Raw genomic sequence first — 17,098 nt, 5'->3', positions numbered from 1 at the left:
TAAATCGAGCTTCCCTCATCATTGTGACCCAGGTGCCCGGGTGGCGAGAGGAGGGCAGGCACAGGATCGCACTACCTGGAAGGAGTGAAGCTCAACATATTCCATTATCACCTGGTGCATATGCCTTCCGGGTAACAGCAGTGGGGGAGAACACATCAATGAAGATGACAGAGAGACAATCTAAGAGAGATAAACACGATTTTTTACATCCTCTCGCCCCAAACTTATACAAATGATGAAGACGGAGCGGGAGACAAGCTAACTAGAGAATTGCTTAAGGGCCAAAAGTAGACGCACGTAATGCTAAGAGTATAACACTGTGGAGAAGGCTGTAACAGTGGTGCAATCAAGGGTGGCCAAACTGGAGATCAGATGACTTACATAGGGACATCAGCTGCAACAATGGAAACACAGCTGGGGAAATTAGAACCATGTAGGAACATGTCTGATAGGGAGGGCTAAAGACTGTTGGATGACATAAGAGAACCCACGCATTATACGTAGATTTTCAGACCTTCCCAACTCTTATATTAGGCCCTGGTTATGAGTATCCACTTAGTACCAGTGCAGCTCGAATCTGTAATGACCAGCCCCACCTGAATTATGAGATCCAGGGGAACATAAAGGATTTGTTACAATTACCCACAGAATGTTACTCATAGTCTAAAAACTCAGAAAATAAAACAGCAGAGGATAATATTATTCCAGTGCAGGTAGAGATAGCCCAATACCCCAGACTATAAACTGGCAAAGGGTGGTAACATTTCAGTGAATGTACAGACTAATAGTCTAATATCTCAGACGTATAAACAAAGTTAGAGAGAATATTTCATTTGAGGTGAGGTAAAACGTGTCTAATCCCTCACAGACATATAAACAGAGCGAGGAAGATATTATTTGAGTGGTGGTACATATAGTCTAATACCTAAAACATCTAAACAGAAAGAGAGCGGGAGATAATATTTCAGTGGTGGTACAGCTAGCCTAATACCGCACACATATAAACAGAGAGCGGGAGATGATATTTCAGTGAAGGTACATACATATAGTCTGAGACGATAACACCCAGAGGGTGATAATGTTTGGCCTGGGGTACACACTGTTCGTCTAGTGTCTCAGACGATAAACTGGCAGAGGGTGCTACATTTCAGTGGAGGCACAGTCTGGTAGTCTAATACCTTAGAATTTAAGCCAGCAAACGGCCATAATAATATATAGGAGATACAGACTGCTAGTCTAATATCTCGTCCTATAGACAAGCAGAGGGCAATCATATTATAGCGGAGGTACAGACTAGTAGTCTAATCTCAGATGTGATAGGAGAGGATGATACTTCAGTGGAAGCAGTCTGGTAGTCTAATATGTTAGAATATAAACCAACAGAGAATTATAATAATATAGAGGACATACAGATTGGTAGTTTAATATCTTTGGACAGTAAACCAACAGAAGGCAATAATATTTTAGTGGCGGTACAGACAGCTCAGACATGGTAGGAGACAATGAAATGTCAGTGAATGTGTGGTTCTAGAATAAGCATTACATGAAAAGACATGCAATTGGAAACAAGAAAATTAAGAATTAAAAACATGCGCTTATAATTGGCACAGGTTCAGTTCCCTGTGGGAATGTTTTCAACTGAGCAGTTCTGAGGTGTGACAGACAGCCAGAGCGCAGCTCGAATGGACTCTTTTAGGTGTCACCACACTCCTCCCATTAGGGGACGACTAAACATAGATTGTGGATAGGGGCAGCCATCTTTTTGCACCTCACTTAGGGATCTCAGCTTCAAGTATTAGGCAAATAAATACCTTGTGCCCTGCAACCATCTCTTAACTCTTTTAGGACCTCACACCCTACTAAGATATTAAAATTACATTGTGCCCTTCCAGAATTTCTGTCCTCCACTGGCCTTCTTTGCCCTCTCAGAAATCGGAGGAGCTAGCAGTCTCCCTCCTTACACCAATTACAGGGGTACTAAGAGAGGGAAAACACAATATTTTGTAAAATTACCAATATTTTGACAACTTTAAAAACTGACAGGTAGAGAGTGCGTGTTTGTGTGTGTGTGTTTTTGTCTGAATGTATGTAAAAATTCCTGGTGAAATCCGGCAGACATTTCCCATACCCGACTGAAAGAATCTGTACCCAACTATTTATGAGAAAATTCCTTTATTAGGGAGGTGTACCACCTCACGCTCCCCCCCCTCGAAGTTACACCCCTGCGATCTGCTGCTTATTAAATCCCTCAACATGGGAAGCAGCAGGCCCCATCTCATTCTCCAATTTCTTTACACACCTCCACGACCTTCTCATTGTCCAGCCCCACTTGCTGGCCGTGGCATTGCCTCTTTGTGTGCTCCCCTGCCCACTTCACAATGGATTGGCTGCAAATCCACAGTTCACTCTTTCTCCCCTCTGCCATCTCCAACCCTATGGAAAAGGAACATTCAGCGGCACGTTTATTCCTACCCCAGGCATATCAGCCTCATATAACCCGACATCCTGTCTGAACACCACTTTTCCACGATTTTCAACATCTCCTCTCCCCTCCCATCTTGAATGTTTCTGTTACTGCTGCCATTCAGAAAAAATAATTCCATACAGCCGTTCCTGCTAGCCTAATAGCCTGAGGCACTTCCTAGACACTCCCAAGACCTGACCATCAGCAAAAGCCGCTCGTTCAACCCCCTCACTGAGCAAAGTTTCCCATTACATAGCCTGCCAATCCTTACCCATATCCCATATCCCTTCTGGTTCGTCTTACTTCTCACAACCTGTACCTGCAGGTCACTCTTTGACAGTCTCACACCCCTAAATTGCAAACCACAATAAATGTTTTGTACCAACCACTTTTGAAATCCTGAATGCTCCAAAACATCACAGACAAAATGGGCTGGAAAAACCCAGGTTCCAGGTGGACGTGGACTAAGACCTCGCCTGAGTCATTATGCCCCCCAGAACATCAACTGTGGTTGCCTTGCACTCATCTCCCCGCCACCTTTTCCATGACCCAACCTTGTAAAATTGTCCTCACAAATTCTCCCCTCTGTTGTTCATATTCCCAAAAACATTTGCCATAACAGGCCACTCCTACTAGTTTACCGCAACGGTCACTGGTGATCTGAGCTTTTTCACTATTAATATTGCAAATTGTAGAACAATGTCTTGCCTCTTTTACATCCCCATCCCATCACATATTCTCCTCTTTACTCCACTCTTCACAGATTCAGTCCAGGACTGTAAATACAACTTCTTTGTAGAGGCTTCCAGGGAACCTTCTCTCAATTTCCACACTCATATATCTATCTAGCTCCCACGGTTCCTAAGGCACATTCTCCCCCAGTCATTTAGTTTCTGTTGCAAAATTATGGATCCTTGGTCACTGAAATCAACATAAAGCACCTGCCAACTCATTTTACAACCTCGGTAGGTGTCTCAATCTGCAAACCCCATTCCTTTGCAGACAGCTTAACATCATCTCTCTCAGCAGTCTCAACGCCTAACGCTCAGTCGCTGACTATCTGTTAATCACATGCACAATGTCCTCATTTCATTTTCTCTTCTACAAAAGGCACACCCAGGTCATCTGCTACATTCTGCATTGCTGGCATCAATCATGAGCACTCCCCATGACTGTCTACTTGGCCCACAAACAAAATGTCATATAAGTAGTGAGTCACTTGCGCAGAGCCTGCGTTTGTTCTTATCACTCATTCTAGAAATGTACAAAAGTAATCAAAACCCATGCAGGCCACACAGCACCCCATGGGCATAACCTTATCTATTGAGCAGTGTGTTGTGAACGGAATCCCCAATAAGGAGATATCTTCTGGGTTAACTGGCAGTAGGTGGAATGTCAACTGTATGTCAGTTTTTACCATCTCTACTCCCTTGCCACAGAACCTAACCAGTGCAACAGCCTTATCCATTCTCATATATGACACCAAGCACTCCTTCTTTGCAATATAATAGTTGACAGACTCTCCTTCCAGCCTTGGCAGGTGATGAATGAGCAGGAACTATCCAGCTAACTTCTTTGGAATTATCCTGATGTGCGACACCGTCAAATTCTCCATAAAGAAGTCATGTAAAGAGCCCACAATATTACCCACCCTGACCTCTGTCATTAATTTCACTTGTACTATCTCCTCCTTCTATTTGCTAGATGTTAGGGTTTGTGCCCAGTGCTGCTTGTGTGGCCTTTGATATGGTATGTGGAAACCTTCCAAGAAATCGAGCTCCAGTGCCACCACAACTTCCCTGTTCTGGTCAATTTTGAGCCAAGAGGCCATCGTCTCCATCCTAATAGCAGTGTTTACCCTTTCCACAACTCGTTTCAGCCCCACTCTGCCTCTTCCATCCTGCCCTTACGGCCCTTGTGGCGTAAAGCAGTGCTGAAGTGGGAGTTTCCCCCCATCACTCTGTCCAGTTTTTCCTAAACCTGCACAGGGGCCTGTAACATTAGCCCTTGTTGCAATCCAAAAAGTTCCGCCACCAACTGGTTTTGCTTGAGGTCCCACCCCTCACCTGAATGGTGGTATGTGTCAGGGTTAACCCACTGACCATGTAGACTGCGGATACAGGTTTGGTTGGTGTCATATACCCATGCCATTACTCACTGTCGATTAGTCCCCAAGATTTTGTGGGGACCAACTCTCTCCTGGCCCTAAATTCCTCATCATACATCAGGCATGCTCAGGTCCCCAAACCTTATGTGTGCCATTATGATGATTCCCAAGTACTTGAAAAGGGCCATGCTGTGCTCAGGGTATGTCTTACACGTGATGCTAAACAAATACAAGAGCAACCTAGAATGTCCACGTGAACCTGGGTATAATTATAACAAAACACATATCCACATGAAACTCATTTTCAATCAATTTAAATATTATAGCAGAAAAATCTTGCTACTGGTTAACTCATACAAAACATTCTTAAAAGAAGACAAAAATCATCTGTATAGAATCTTTAAAAAAAAACTTCACTGGATCCTGTACCAAAACATATGTGAGAAACGTGTTTTTAATGCTTTGGAAGCTGCACCAGCATATAATGATGAATCATTTTTATAATCATACTTGAAGAAAATAAACAAAGAGTGATAGTTGAAAAAAGTGATCCCCAAGTGAGAAAGAGACACCACACCATAAAACAATAAATAAATTGCTGATAGTTCTGTGATCTTAAAAAGACAGCCCCTCATTAAGTTATGAAGTATGCTAGTCAATACTTTGATTGATAATTCAAAACATAATTGAAGAGGTCTTGTCTGATTAACGTGTCGACGGCGTTTCGACCCTCATGCTGGATTCTAGGGTCTCATCAGGACAAAAAAATGACCTGGGGAGCTGTCAAGGAAAAGACCATCAGTAAGGAGTGTGTTATGATGTATAGAAACAAAAAGGGGTATATTTAAAATAATATACATACTGGTGAAAGGTTGGAATTATTAAAGCTTCAACTGGATGTCAAATATTGGTATCAGGAAAAAAGGAGGGCTCAATTCAGTGAACAAGATTATATTAAAATTATTATTTGTGGGAGCATGTTATATTAAGGCATACCTCACCACTGTCTGACCCAGAATGGTGCTTTTGTCACCTAAAAAAAGAAAAGCATTCATAGCCTGTGGAAAATGAAGGAATTACATTTTGAGGGGAGAAAATAATCTTTTATACCTTAATATAAGAGCTGGGTAGACTGGCAGCATCTTCCCACAGGGGTTAACGCTGTATTTTGTAAATTCTAAAGTCTGGATACAAGGAAAAGTCAGACCTGGCTCTCCTTCTATAAATAGCCTCTGGAGACAAAGCCTGACTTTGGCGCTACCCTCGGGCAAAAGGCAATTAGAAACAGCTGTGGAAAAGTCGAAGAGAAAGATATTATACATTGGGCTCATTTGGATTAGATAACATAAACAATAATTATGAGAAAGTTGAATGTGGATTGGAACAGACATATAAGTGAGGTGAATGTAGTCTATTAGAAATAAATACTGAGCAGAAATAAAAAGGGGGGAAAAAATAAGTTGAATGGAGAATTTATCCTAGTGCCTCAGCCTTAATAGGTGATGGAATTGCCACAGAGCCATCCAGAAGGTAATCAGAACAGCTTTCCAAATAAGGGGTAAATAAATACTTAGGGGAAATAATATCCCACTATTGCCTCCTCCTATGTGTTTCACTTCAGTCGTGCATGATGCTGTGGTGTCCATTGTGGTGCTCTTGCATCATTCCCAGTGCCTTCCCAGTCTCCTCCTCCACCCCTTGCAAATTTCGCTGCCCTACCTGTGGCACCACATCTTGGGTCAAACTGTCTTTTCTCATCCTCCTTCTCTTGGCGTCCAAAATGTTTTCCCAACCCTGCCACCATTTTTCTTACAACCTGTCCATCGACATCCTGAAACATTCTCCCCATCTCCTTCTCCCCTGTCATTCTTCTTGGTCCTTTCAGACTCTTCCTCCCATCCAAAGCTGACCACCGCTAGCCACGATACTCACTCCCAGACTCCGACATTCCAACTTCCGCCCACCTCAGCATTTTGTCCTTTGCGCTTCCTTTTTCCGATCATTTTCAGGCTCTGATCTGTGGCATCTGGGGCTGTATTCATCGACTCATCCCCTTACTCCTCCCACATACCCCAAGGTCTTCCCTGCACTTGCTACTCACCCCCTTTCAGGTCTTCTGATTACCAGTGTTGGATAATCTCTATTGTAGGCAGTTAATTAAAAGTGTTACAATATATAACACAAGACACTAATTAATTTTTTAAAAGTGCATACAAAGAAATGTCAGTCAAAATAGTACAAACAACAATACAGTTCAAACTCTAAAATCAATAATTTAACAGCTTTGAAAAATGTCCATACACGTAACCAAGTTGCAGCTAAGCTTAATGTGCTGAGCATTTAAGCTATGAATTAGGGCCTGTCTAAAAGTCCTTTTATTAAGTTGATTAAAGCATGTCCCTAACCATTTCACAAGGGGCCCCCAACAAAGTGGGGGATGTACATACAATGTGAATATACCTGAAATGTCTCTTTTTTTAAACCATAAAGTCTGCATTTTGCACCAGACTAAGTTGATTTCCAAATGTGAACAAAAAATGTTGTAGAAAAGTTTCCCATTCTGAATGAAAGGAAAGTTAGCTTTAAATTATGAGAAAAAAATAACTTCAAGATATTGTTGGGAGCAAGGAATGTGTCCAAATTGAAAACAATCCAGCCAAAGCATCTTTGTCAGATAATTGCGAAATTAATTTTACACTCTTGCTGGCTGCATGTGTAAAGGTGTGTAAAGGTGGCAGGTGCAACTCCTGCAGACACAGCTCTTTAAGAGTCAGTTTGATAAATGAGGATTCTAAATATTTCTGCACAACTTTTTTCCACTTATGATAAATCAACATGTTTTCTGATGCTACCTCTTCATCCTTTTGCAGATTTTGATAAATGCACCTCGCCGGGTGAGGAGTTGTGAAAGAAGTCCAAACTCTAGGTGTACTTGGGCTGGCATGGTATTCCTTGGTAGTCTGAACAGTCGTTTAAATATGGTAATTTGTATAGAATCCAATAATTTTGCATCTTTCCATTTACAACATTCAGATCCATAGGACAATGATGGAAGGAGCTTATTGCCAATAACTTCAAAAATGGGGTCTAGTGAGAGCCAACTTAGATTTGTTTTGTAGGGTAGCAAATGTAAAAATTAAAGATTTAGACTTTGCCTTAACTCCTTGCACGTGAGGCTTAAAGGAACCCCCAGTTATCAAACCCAATTCCTAAATAGGTATATTTACCTGCTGTTTCTAAGTTCTCTTCCAAATAGCAAATTGCTGGCTTTTTAAAACGACTTGCAAAAGTCAAAACTTTGGCCTTTTTTATATGAATCTCTATTTTATGTGTTTCAAAAAGGAAGCAAAAAAGGTTATCGTTTTATGGAGCCCACCCGAGGTCTTACTCAAAAGTACAATATTGTCTGCGTATTGAAAGTCTGAAATTGGTTAAGAATTTAGTTTATGTCAGCAACATACAAATTAAATAATAAGGCCACCAAAAGCATCCCTGGTTAAGACCAACGTCAGTCTTAATTTTGTTTGTCACTGCAGTTCCACCGCCCAACTTTACAACAATTTATCTGTATATAACATCTCATCTGCCCGAAGCAATACTGAGAGGGTAATCCAACCTTTAAGCTTTGCCCACAGCTTTTGTCTTGGAAACTTATCAACGACCACTTTTACATTTATAAAACAGACATAAATGGGAAGTTTTTTTTTGCATAAAATGTTTCGATCGGGATTGTCAAATCAATCAAGTTTGAAGTTGTGCCACACCCATTTTGAAAGCCCATCTGGTTCATCAGAATGAGGTTTGACTGTTCTACCCATGACTGTAAATCTTTAAACAAGATTGATGCAAAATGTTTTGCCTCTATGTCTATCAAGGTGGTTGCCCTGTAATTTGCTGGATTTCCTTGGTGACCAGTCTTTAAGATAGATTGCATCTAATATAGTACCTCTCCAAGAGTCAGGTATATCATTCAAAAGAGGACAATGATTATACAGTGAGGTCAAAACGTCTGTCCATACTGCTACATCTTCATTGAAGAGGGCTGGGGCAAACCATGATTGCCAATGTAAATCTCCTTTCATGTTCCTCTGTAGGTGTTCATTGTGCCTGGACTTCACTCCCTTCCTCCATGCCACCAGTTCTTTCAGACCTCCAGAGTCTCTCATTATGCACCTTCTCCCACCCCACCTGCTTTACAAGTTCAACCACTAACTCCTACCGCCCTTTGCTCTGAATCATGCATCTCTGCCATCACCCTCACTATGCTCATCACTAGCCAATCCTGTCTTGTTCCGGACCCTGCACCATACATTTCCTCTCCAACTCTTCACTGTCCAGGTGTACAGCTCCCAGGATTGGGGGAGCTCCTGCCCCTCCAAACCCATCCACCCTTTCTTGGGCAACCCCTGTCCTCTTCTCCGTGAGCCGCTATTTCCAGATCGATATCGTAAATCTAGCTGGCACACTCTCTTCTCGGCGTGCCCACCCTGCCCGAGTGGCTCTCACGTGTCTTGGCTACCCATCTGGATGCTCCATTGGACTCTTCCTTCCTCCAGCCTCTGCCGTTCTTTGCCAGGACCTCACCTGAAATCCATCATAAACCTTAAACTAACCTCAAGTTTCTAACAAACTTTACTACAATATTTATATTCACAAAATAGTTCTATGTAATCTACCTACTCACTTATCAAACAATTAATCATTGTTTGCATCACTACGCCGAAACATCAGTTTCTCAATAGTATCTTAGTCCCTCAAAAAACAATATCTATTATACTGCAGTAATAACTAAAATCCTAACCGTAAGGTGTATCAGTCCCATTAACATTTGTTAGAAACGTAAGGTTAGTTTAAGGTTTATGATGCATTTAAATCAATGTTCAGTGTGCTTGTTTTTGGACAGATTAATACGTCAAGATAACAATGGGGAACGTATCAAAAAACTATACTTATTTAATGATTTTGTAATTTTTTGAATAATGGAAAACCCATGTACACAGTGAGTGTCTTTAAAGTTCTTGATGAAATACAGTTGTGTGTTGGTGAACATTTGAATCATTTAACATTAAATATATGGTGAGTGGTTTTAGAGGGTAAAACGTCTGTAATGAAGTTAGCTAAAATAGTATCAGGATTTGTTGCTTTAAGGTTCTCATTTTCTGTTTCTTTTAGTATTCGTAGTTACAGAGCCACCATCATGAGGGACGAATATATAGAGTACACGAGAAGGTGGCTTAATCCTCTTAAATCATTGGGGATCAGCTATCAGCTAGTACAGGACATTCTATTACACATTCACCCCTATTTGAGAAGGCACTTTCATTGAAAGATGGGTTTTGTTAGTGGAGAGCTTTTTACAGATATATTGGTGTTATAAGATTGGACATAATGACAAATTAATGTGTGGAGAAACTATCTTCAGGGAATGGGACATGGGGATGTTTTGGATGGAATTATTTGTTATTAATGGTGCATGTTAAATAACGTGCAATGTATTTAAATTATGTGTTTTTCCCTTTTTAAAATGTATTTGAATAATGGTTTTCACATTTGAATACCACTTTATCATGAGACGTAAGGTAGAAACCCATATCTATGCATTGTGTCTATGTTGCAATGTTAATGTAATCAGTCTGGCATGATTGTCTCTCTTTTTTTATTGTGTAAACAATTTGGTGAATTTTGTGTTTTCTTATATTGATGCCTCAACATTTCTGAAGAAATGGTGAACAGTACAGCTGTGAACCACGTTTTGGTTGTATTGTGATATTACCTTAGTGGGCTGAGTGTGGTGGATGCTCCCATGCAACACCCATGGGTTCCCAGATTCACAAGAATCTTTAAACCTGGGAACGAGTCAAAACTGCACTCCTCCCCAGGGCAGGCTCAATGAGGAGGAATATCTTTATTTCTCCTTCTTGTTTCCTCTTTCGCATTCTGCAGCACACATAGAAAGAGGAAAAATCCTCTATAGATTTCCTGCACAAGGTGCCCATTCCTGCATTCTGCAGCACAAATAGAAAGAGGAAAATGCTTTTGTGCAAGAAAGTGTCCCTTCCTGCACAAAAACAATCCTGCTGAAAATGCAGACACCCTTGCACGATGGTGCACGGGTGCTTGCCTATGGAGCTAGTCAGCAATTTGTGGGCTAGCACAGGGGAAAGGACAGAAATGCACAGTGCCTTGTAAATACTGTGCGTTTCTGCCGTTTCCCTATGGCACAGGGTAGCGCAGCTAGGTCACGCCATGGTGCTCGTAAATCTGCCCCATAGTAGGAAGGTAAAAAAATAAGAAAATGGGCCAGGGTAGAATCATGCTGACCCCTTAGCTCTATTGCTGCTGTCTCAGAGGTACCCCCACCCCCTGAGCAGGAAAGCATTTTTTAAATATTTTTGGTGGGAGAGTCGCAGCGGATCTGCCGAAAATATTTTAAAAAACAAGCACGAGCTCCTGAGCCAGGTACCGGGGGCATTTATATTTTGAATGCGTGGGGGCCCTCCAGTCCCCCTGCAGCCCAGGGACTGCCACCTCACTGGGGCTAATGTTTTTAAAAATGCAGGGGGAACTTCCCTCCTTCCGCAGCCCAGGGGACCACACCCTCCCAGGTGCACTCATTATAAATCAAATGGGGGTGGTCACCCAGCCCCCCCGCAGCCATGGGTACCGCCACTTCCCCAGACCCATATTCAAATCAAATGCAGGGGCCGCTCAGCCCCCCCGCAGCCCCAGGGACTGTCACTTTCCCGGGGCAATCATTATAAATCAAATGCAGGGGACCGCATCTACCCCCGCAGCACAGGGTACCGCCACCTCCCCGGGGCACATATTCAAATCAAACGCTGGGACGCTGGTAAACATTGCTCCCACATGCAGGGAGCTGCCCTTTAAAGCAGCTCCCTACTTGTGGGAGCAACGGCAGCTCCTGCAGATTGTGAGGAGTCGGCTAGGACAGAGCGGGCCTTGAGGCTCCCCCTGCGGTCCTGTCACTCTCTCTCTCTCTCTCTCTCTCTCTTTCAAATAATAATGGGATGGAAGAGAGATAGAGATGATCATTGCAATGGTCTCTGCATGCAATGACCTCTAAGAGTAAGACTAGCAAGATGTTTGGTATGGATGTCATAGCTATGTTTGGGTGCAGAGTGTAACAAAGTCACGGTCTTGTGCTGTCACTCAGGAGGCTGAAGGTTAAAATCCTAGTATTACTTGACAGTGTGTTTGTTTATTTACAGGTGTTTTCACTGTTAAAACTTCCTAGTGATGTAATATTCCCTTTTTTTTCAGTCACATGCGTGGGTTGACTGTCGTAAGTATGTCAGGAAGCATCACAGTAAAGAGTCACCTACGGCCTAAAGGTTAAGGTCACAGACCCTCGCACTGAAAGTTAAAGGTTGTACTCCAGGTGTGCCTGTGGTTATTTCTCTACTTTAATTTGTTTTCAACTTCAGAAGTTTAATGTTTATAATGAAAGGTGATCTCACTCTTTTTAATGGACAAATACATTTTTTTTAAATGTGTTCAGAAATCTCTCATTCTAAGTAGATCATTCACCAAAGCCTAAAAAACTCTCTATCTCTCTCCCTCTCACTCTCCTTAATTTCTTTTTCAATTTCTTTCACCCACTCACAACCCACTCAGACTCTTACGCACCCATTCACAGATCATGCACCCACTCACAGACCCACACAAAAACGGACACACCCACCAAGACACTGATACATCCACTCTCACAGCCACTCTTACCCCCAAATATGTGACCTGTGACCAACCTCCTCCATGCAAGGCCAAAATTACTTTACATTAAAAAAACACAGAAATTCACTGAAAAAAAACAAAGGTTACAGGCATGTTATAGTTAGGAAATAGAATTTTAAAACAACATCGAAATTCACTTAAAAAACAAAGATTACATGGATGTAATAGTTAGGCTCACATTTTAAAAGTATCAAACCATAGTAATTCACCTGTTAGAGTTATCTGAAGTAACTATATCTCGCACCCTCAAAATGCACTGTTAATTACCCCACAAATTACAGAAATGATGACATCTTTCATAACATCATCGATAATGTCACTGTAATATCTGCAGTAAAGTATTTGATCAGATAACTGTGCGCGAGTTATAGTTACCTTACGGCACGAGTTATAGTTACTTGAGTGCGTTTAAAATGTGAACCTAACTATATCTCCCTGTAAACTTTGTTTTTTAAGCAAATATTTATATATATGTTGCATTTTAATGTCTTTGTCATGTTTCTTACATTTGTTTCCTGATTTATATATTTTAAAGCTTTGCTTGTGCTTTTGCTTTTGGAGCCAAACCAGACACCCGGCTCGCCTGCCCTAGCCCAGGGGTCTTCAAACTGGGGGGGCGGGCCCCAAGTGACCCCAGGGGGCGCGCCAGTCTCTGGCCAAAAGAAGCATTATGCAGATAACAATGCTTTGTTTTAAGCAGAAAACTGTTATTCCATGTTTAAAACGGTAACAGTACTTAACTGCAATGTTTAAATAAGTCTAGACATATTTAAACATTACCATATTAATAAAATAATTGTAAAACAATTCTGAGGGGGGGCTGATGATTTTTTTTTTCAACTGGGGGAACGCAACATTTAAAAAATGTGAAAACCACCGCCATGGCCTGTCTTGTCCCTCCAGAGACACAGTGTCTCCAAAGGGTGCACAGGGAATTCCCAATATGCCCTGACTGGCTCCCCTGGTCTTGAGTTAAGTTTGCAGGAGAGTGAATTCAGAGTTGGATAGAAGATATTTATTTCCATTATTTCGTCACAGTTCGTATGATCGATATAGACGCAAAATGTGTGCATTTTAGGAAAGCTGTGATCTTGGCTTTAGGGGTCAGGTGGTCACGCGGTGAGGGTGTGACCCTTCGTTTCGAGCGCGTCGCGGTGAGCTGGATGCTAGTACACGGACATTGAAGCGCTGCCAGTAAACAAGGGCATGTTTTGTGACCTTTCGGCTTTAGTTGTCTAGCAGCTGTGCTTTCTGCTTCTGCAGCTGATAATGAAAGCAGATTTAAACTTCCGTTCAGCGCTCTGAAGTGACACCCTGGCGGTGTAGGCACTATGGAACAGACGACGAGTAAATAACGTTTCCCACCCATGCACTTAAACGCGAGTGCGTTTATCACGAGCAATTTACACATAGTAACAACATTTTCACAGTTGGTCTTCAGAGCGGCAACAAGACACAGTGGCGTTGGAGAACTGGTAGAAAGAATGTTTATACACTCGCAATATTGACGAATGTATCAATAGAATGAGGTTTGAGAAATAAAGCTGGATTGGGTGTTTCGGTGGCGGTCGGTCAGACTGATTTTCCGGGCCATGCCCATGAAACAACTGCCCAGCCGCTGCTAAGCCACTGCTCCAGAGTTAGACCCTCTGGCAGCATTTTGCTATCAAAGGGCAGTAATCCTAGCACACCCCTCACTGTTTCCGGTGACGGACACTCGAAGAGAGGCCGTTAGTAGAAGACGGAGATATGGAAAGTACTCACGCCACGTGCAGTAAGCGCCTTCTGAGTTGGGCACTTTGAGAAAGAGTCTGTTATTCAAAGCTATTGGACAGCGGGCTCGGGCAGTAATCTAGGCACACGCCCGACTGTCTAAAGAGCTGGGAGCTATGCGAATTGAGGGCAGTGTGTCTCTGGGCACTAACCATGTCACGCGAGTGTCTTCAGAGTTGGGCGCTCTGACAGCTGTAGTGCAGGGCAGTTGAAATGGGCAGTAATCACGTCACATCTGACTGCCTTGAGCATGAAGCTCTGAGAACATGGGTGAAAAGCAGTGGTTTCGGGCTGTAATATGTCAGACATCTCATTGTCTTCTGAGTTGGGCGCTCTGGGAGTTGTAGTGCAGGGCAGTGGCAATGGGCAGTAATCATGCCATACGTCTGACTGTCTAAAGAAGTTGGCGCTCTGGGGGGGTGGGGTGCAGGGCGTTGACTGGGTAATCATGTCACATCGGACTGCCTTGAGCGTGACGCTCTGAGAACCTGGGTGCAAAGCAGTGGCTTCGGGCTGTAAACTGTCAGACATCTCATTGTCTTCAGAGTTGGGCGCTCTGGGAGTTATTCAAAGCTATTGGACAGCGGGTTCTGACTGTCTAAAGAGCTGGGAGCTATGCGAATTGAGGGCAGTGTCTCTGGGCTCTAACCATGTCACGCGAGTGTCTTCAGAGTTGGGCGCTCTGGGAGTTGAAGTGCAGGGCAGTGGCATTGGGCAGTAATCATGCCATACGTCTGACTGTCTGCAGAAGTTGGCGCTCTGGGGGTGGGATGCAGGACGCTGTGTCTGGGCAGTAATCATGTCACATCTCACTGCCTTGAGCGTGATGACCTGAGAACTGGGGCGCAAAGCAGTGGCTTGGGGGTGTAATCTCTCATAGTCTCATTGCCTTCAGAGTTTGGTGCTCTTGGGGTTGAGGTGCAGGGCAGTAGCTATCGGCACTAACCAGTCACATGTCTACTGGACACACAGGTCAACAGGACACTGGCACTGCCCACACTGCTCGTGCCAGTACTCTCGTCTATTAACGCCCGGGCTCTGTGCGCTTACCTGACGCATTATTTGCTGCTGATCCCAGGATAGGCTGCAAGGCGAGGTGGAGGGCGCCCCTTCCTCCTGGTCCTGTGAGATGCTTGGGACTGGGGGCAGTATCCATGGTTTACCCCCATTGGTCATCAGTGTATAGAAGAGACAGGCAGCCACCCCTAAGGCCACGAAAAAAGGCCGCCAGCAGGAGCGTCGATGACGTCGACGACACCCCCATATCTGCTGCCAGAACATGTCCTCTCCACGGACCTTTACGCATCGATATCAACCAGCCTGTCCTGCTCACTGCCCGCAAAGTGGTACTTTGCCAGTTCCTGCCCAACGGGATGCCATCCCTGGAGTCAAACCCGTAGAAACTGCCTCTGAAGTCTGTGGTCCCAAAAACCATAATTCCTTGAAAAGAAACTATCCATTGATGGTCGGCGTACTGAAGACCACATGCTCACCGGGTGCCGACCTGTCCCCGTCAGAAGTTTCTCGAATGCGGAGGCAGCAATCCGGCCTTCAGCAGCGCAGCATCCTGACTTGATTTAGTTACAACACGAGGACGCGGCAGGCTAAATAAAGGAAGTCAAAATACCAACCTGGACTCCACCCAGCCTCTACTGGCAACCCCTCGCTACTTTCAAAGCACTGAGTTGTCAAGCACCAGCTGGTTTAAGGGATATTTCCTTTGCAAGGTTTCAAATGTTTTCCTGTGAGCTAAATTCTCTCATCCAAGTTATATGGCCTTCCAAGGCAGAGGCGGCTGAAATCTGCTTTTCATTTGCTTGCTCCAGATGTAGAAATGAACCTCCGTGCTGACTCCTAGCCCGCCAGCAACAGTTTTCCAGTGGTCCCTCAATGGGGCGTGGGCTGCTGCAGCCCAGCATCATAAGAAGGCACACACAGACACACAGACAAAAGCCCCCCCCTTCACAAAGGCACCATATGAGTTCAGTTAGACCACGTCACATGAATAAACACAAGACTGGCCTGCTTAGTGGGTGGGGTTTCATTTAGCAATCACAGGCCAAGAACTGAAATCTGTATCCAAAATGAGACCTGTTTTTCCTCGACTTTCTCTTTGAAGCATCTGTCTTTGCTCTGCTGCTGTACGAGGTCTCGAAGTGCTTATCCAAACACCTCACGCGCATGGGCGGTGAGTTTTCATTGGTTTATTGTTCATAGTTAGGAAGGTTTGGGGTTTTATGGCTGGTTCTTGTATTCATGCGTTTATGAAGGGATATATTGGACCGTAGTAACAGAATGCCAATATAAAAAAAAGACCTTGACTGTGTGAGTTACTCATGCACGGATTTGGGACAATTTAAGAATTCTCAGTTATCTGTAAAATATATACAATGCCATGTATGCTTTGGGGCCACTCCCTCTCTCCTAACAAGAACAATTTATAACTGCACCCCAAATGTTTCTGCGAAAAAAACAGCTTCCTTAATTTGCTGCAGATTTGACCGACAACTCAAACTTGCTGCTGATTTTGGAAAAAAAATCTCACAAAATTGTATTCCTGTCTGAATTTCCAGATAAAGACATTTTTACTTAGACACCCACTGTCAAGTATACTGAATGCCCGGTTGCACAATACCATGGCTGAGTAATTTTGTTATCGGTCATGGCTCTTCCTTCGATCACTCAAATTTGTCTGTCTCTTTATCTCACTTTTGGAGGTTTTTTTCATTCATGCTTTCTCCATTTGTCACTGTTTTCCTCCATTTCCCTTCCGTTTTCTTTCTCCCATTTCTGATCCCTCTCTCTCTTGCTCTGAATCAAAGCATGCTGTTGAAACATATATCCTAGTCCCCCAAAAGGAGGGACGGTGTCTACCACCTGTATAAATTAAGCACAGACTGGCATTGTCAAACAGAGATCCTGAGGAAATGAATTTATAATAGTGACCTTTGCAATGGGCCATAGAAAGCCATGGTGAAGAGGGACATGCGCAGAGGTCGAAA

The 17,098-nt window shown here is 43.3% G+C and overlaps 1 protein-coding gene across 2 annotated transcripts in view; it reads right to left on the bottom strand.

Annotated features, from left to right (window-relative positions):
* CPED1 (cadherin like and PC-esterase domain containing 1) overlaps positions 1 to 16,044 on the bottom strand; it is a 297,241-nt gene extending 281,197 nt beyond the window's left edge. Inside the window, exon 1 of one of the 2 annotated variants that reach the window (XM_069229864.1) lies at positions 15,147 to 16,044. In XM_069229864.1, coding sequence (XP_069085965.1) covers positions 15,147 to 15,377 — 231 coding nt within the window. In that variant the 5' untranslated portion in view covers positions 15,378 to 16,044. The remainder of the gene's footprint in view (positions 1 to 15,146) is intronic. The other variant, XM_069229865.1, reaches the window with a different exon arrangement.
* Positions 16,045 to 17,098: the final 1,054 nt, after the last annotated feature.

This window comes from Pleurodeles waltl, chromosome 4_1 (genome assembly GCF_031143425.1).
Source record: "Pleurodeles waltl isolate 20211129_DDA chromosome 4_1, aPleWal1.hap1.20221129, whole genome shotgun sequence".
NCBI classification, from domain to species: Eukaryota; Metazoa; Chordata; class Amphibia; order Caudata; family Salamandridae; genus Pleurodeles; species Pleurodeles waltl.
The sequence above is the reverse complement of the archived record's forward strand: the minus strand, read 5'-3'. Positions and strand labels throughout refer to the sequence as shown.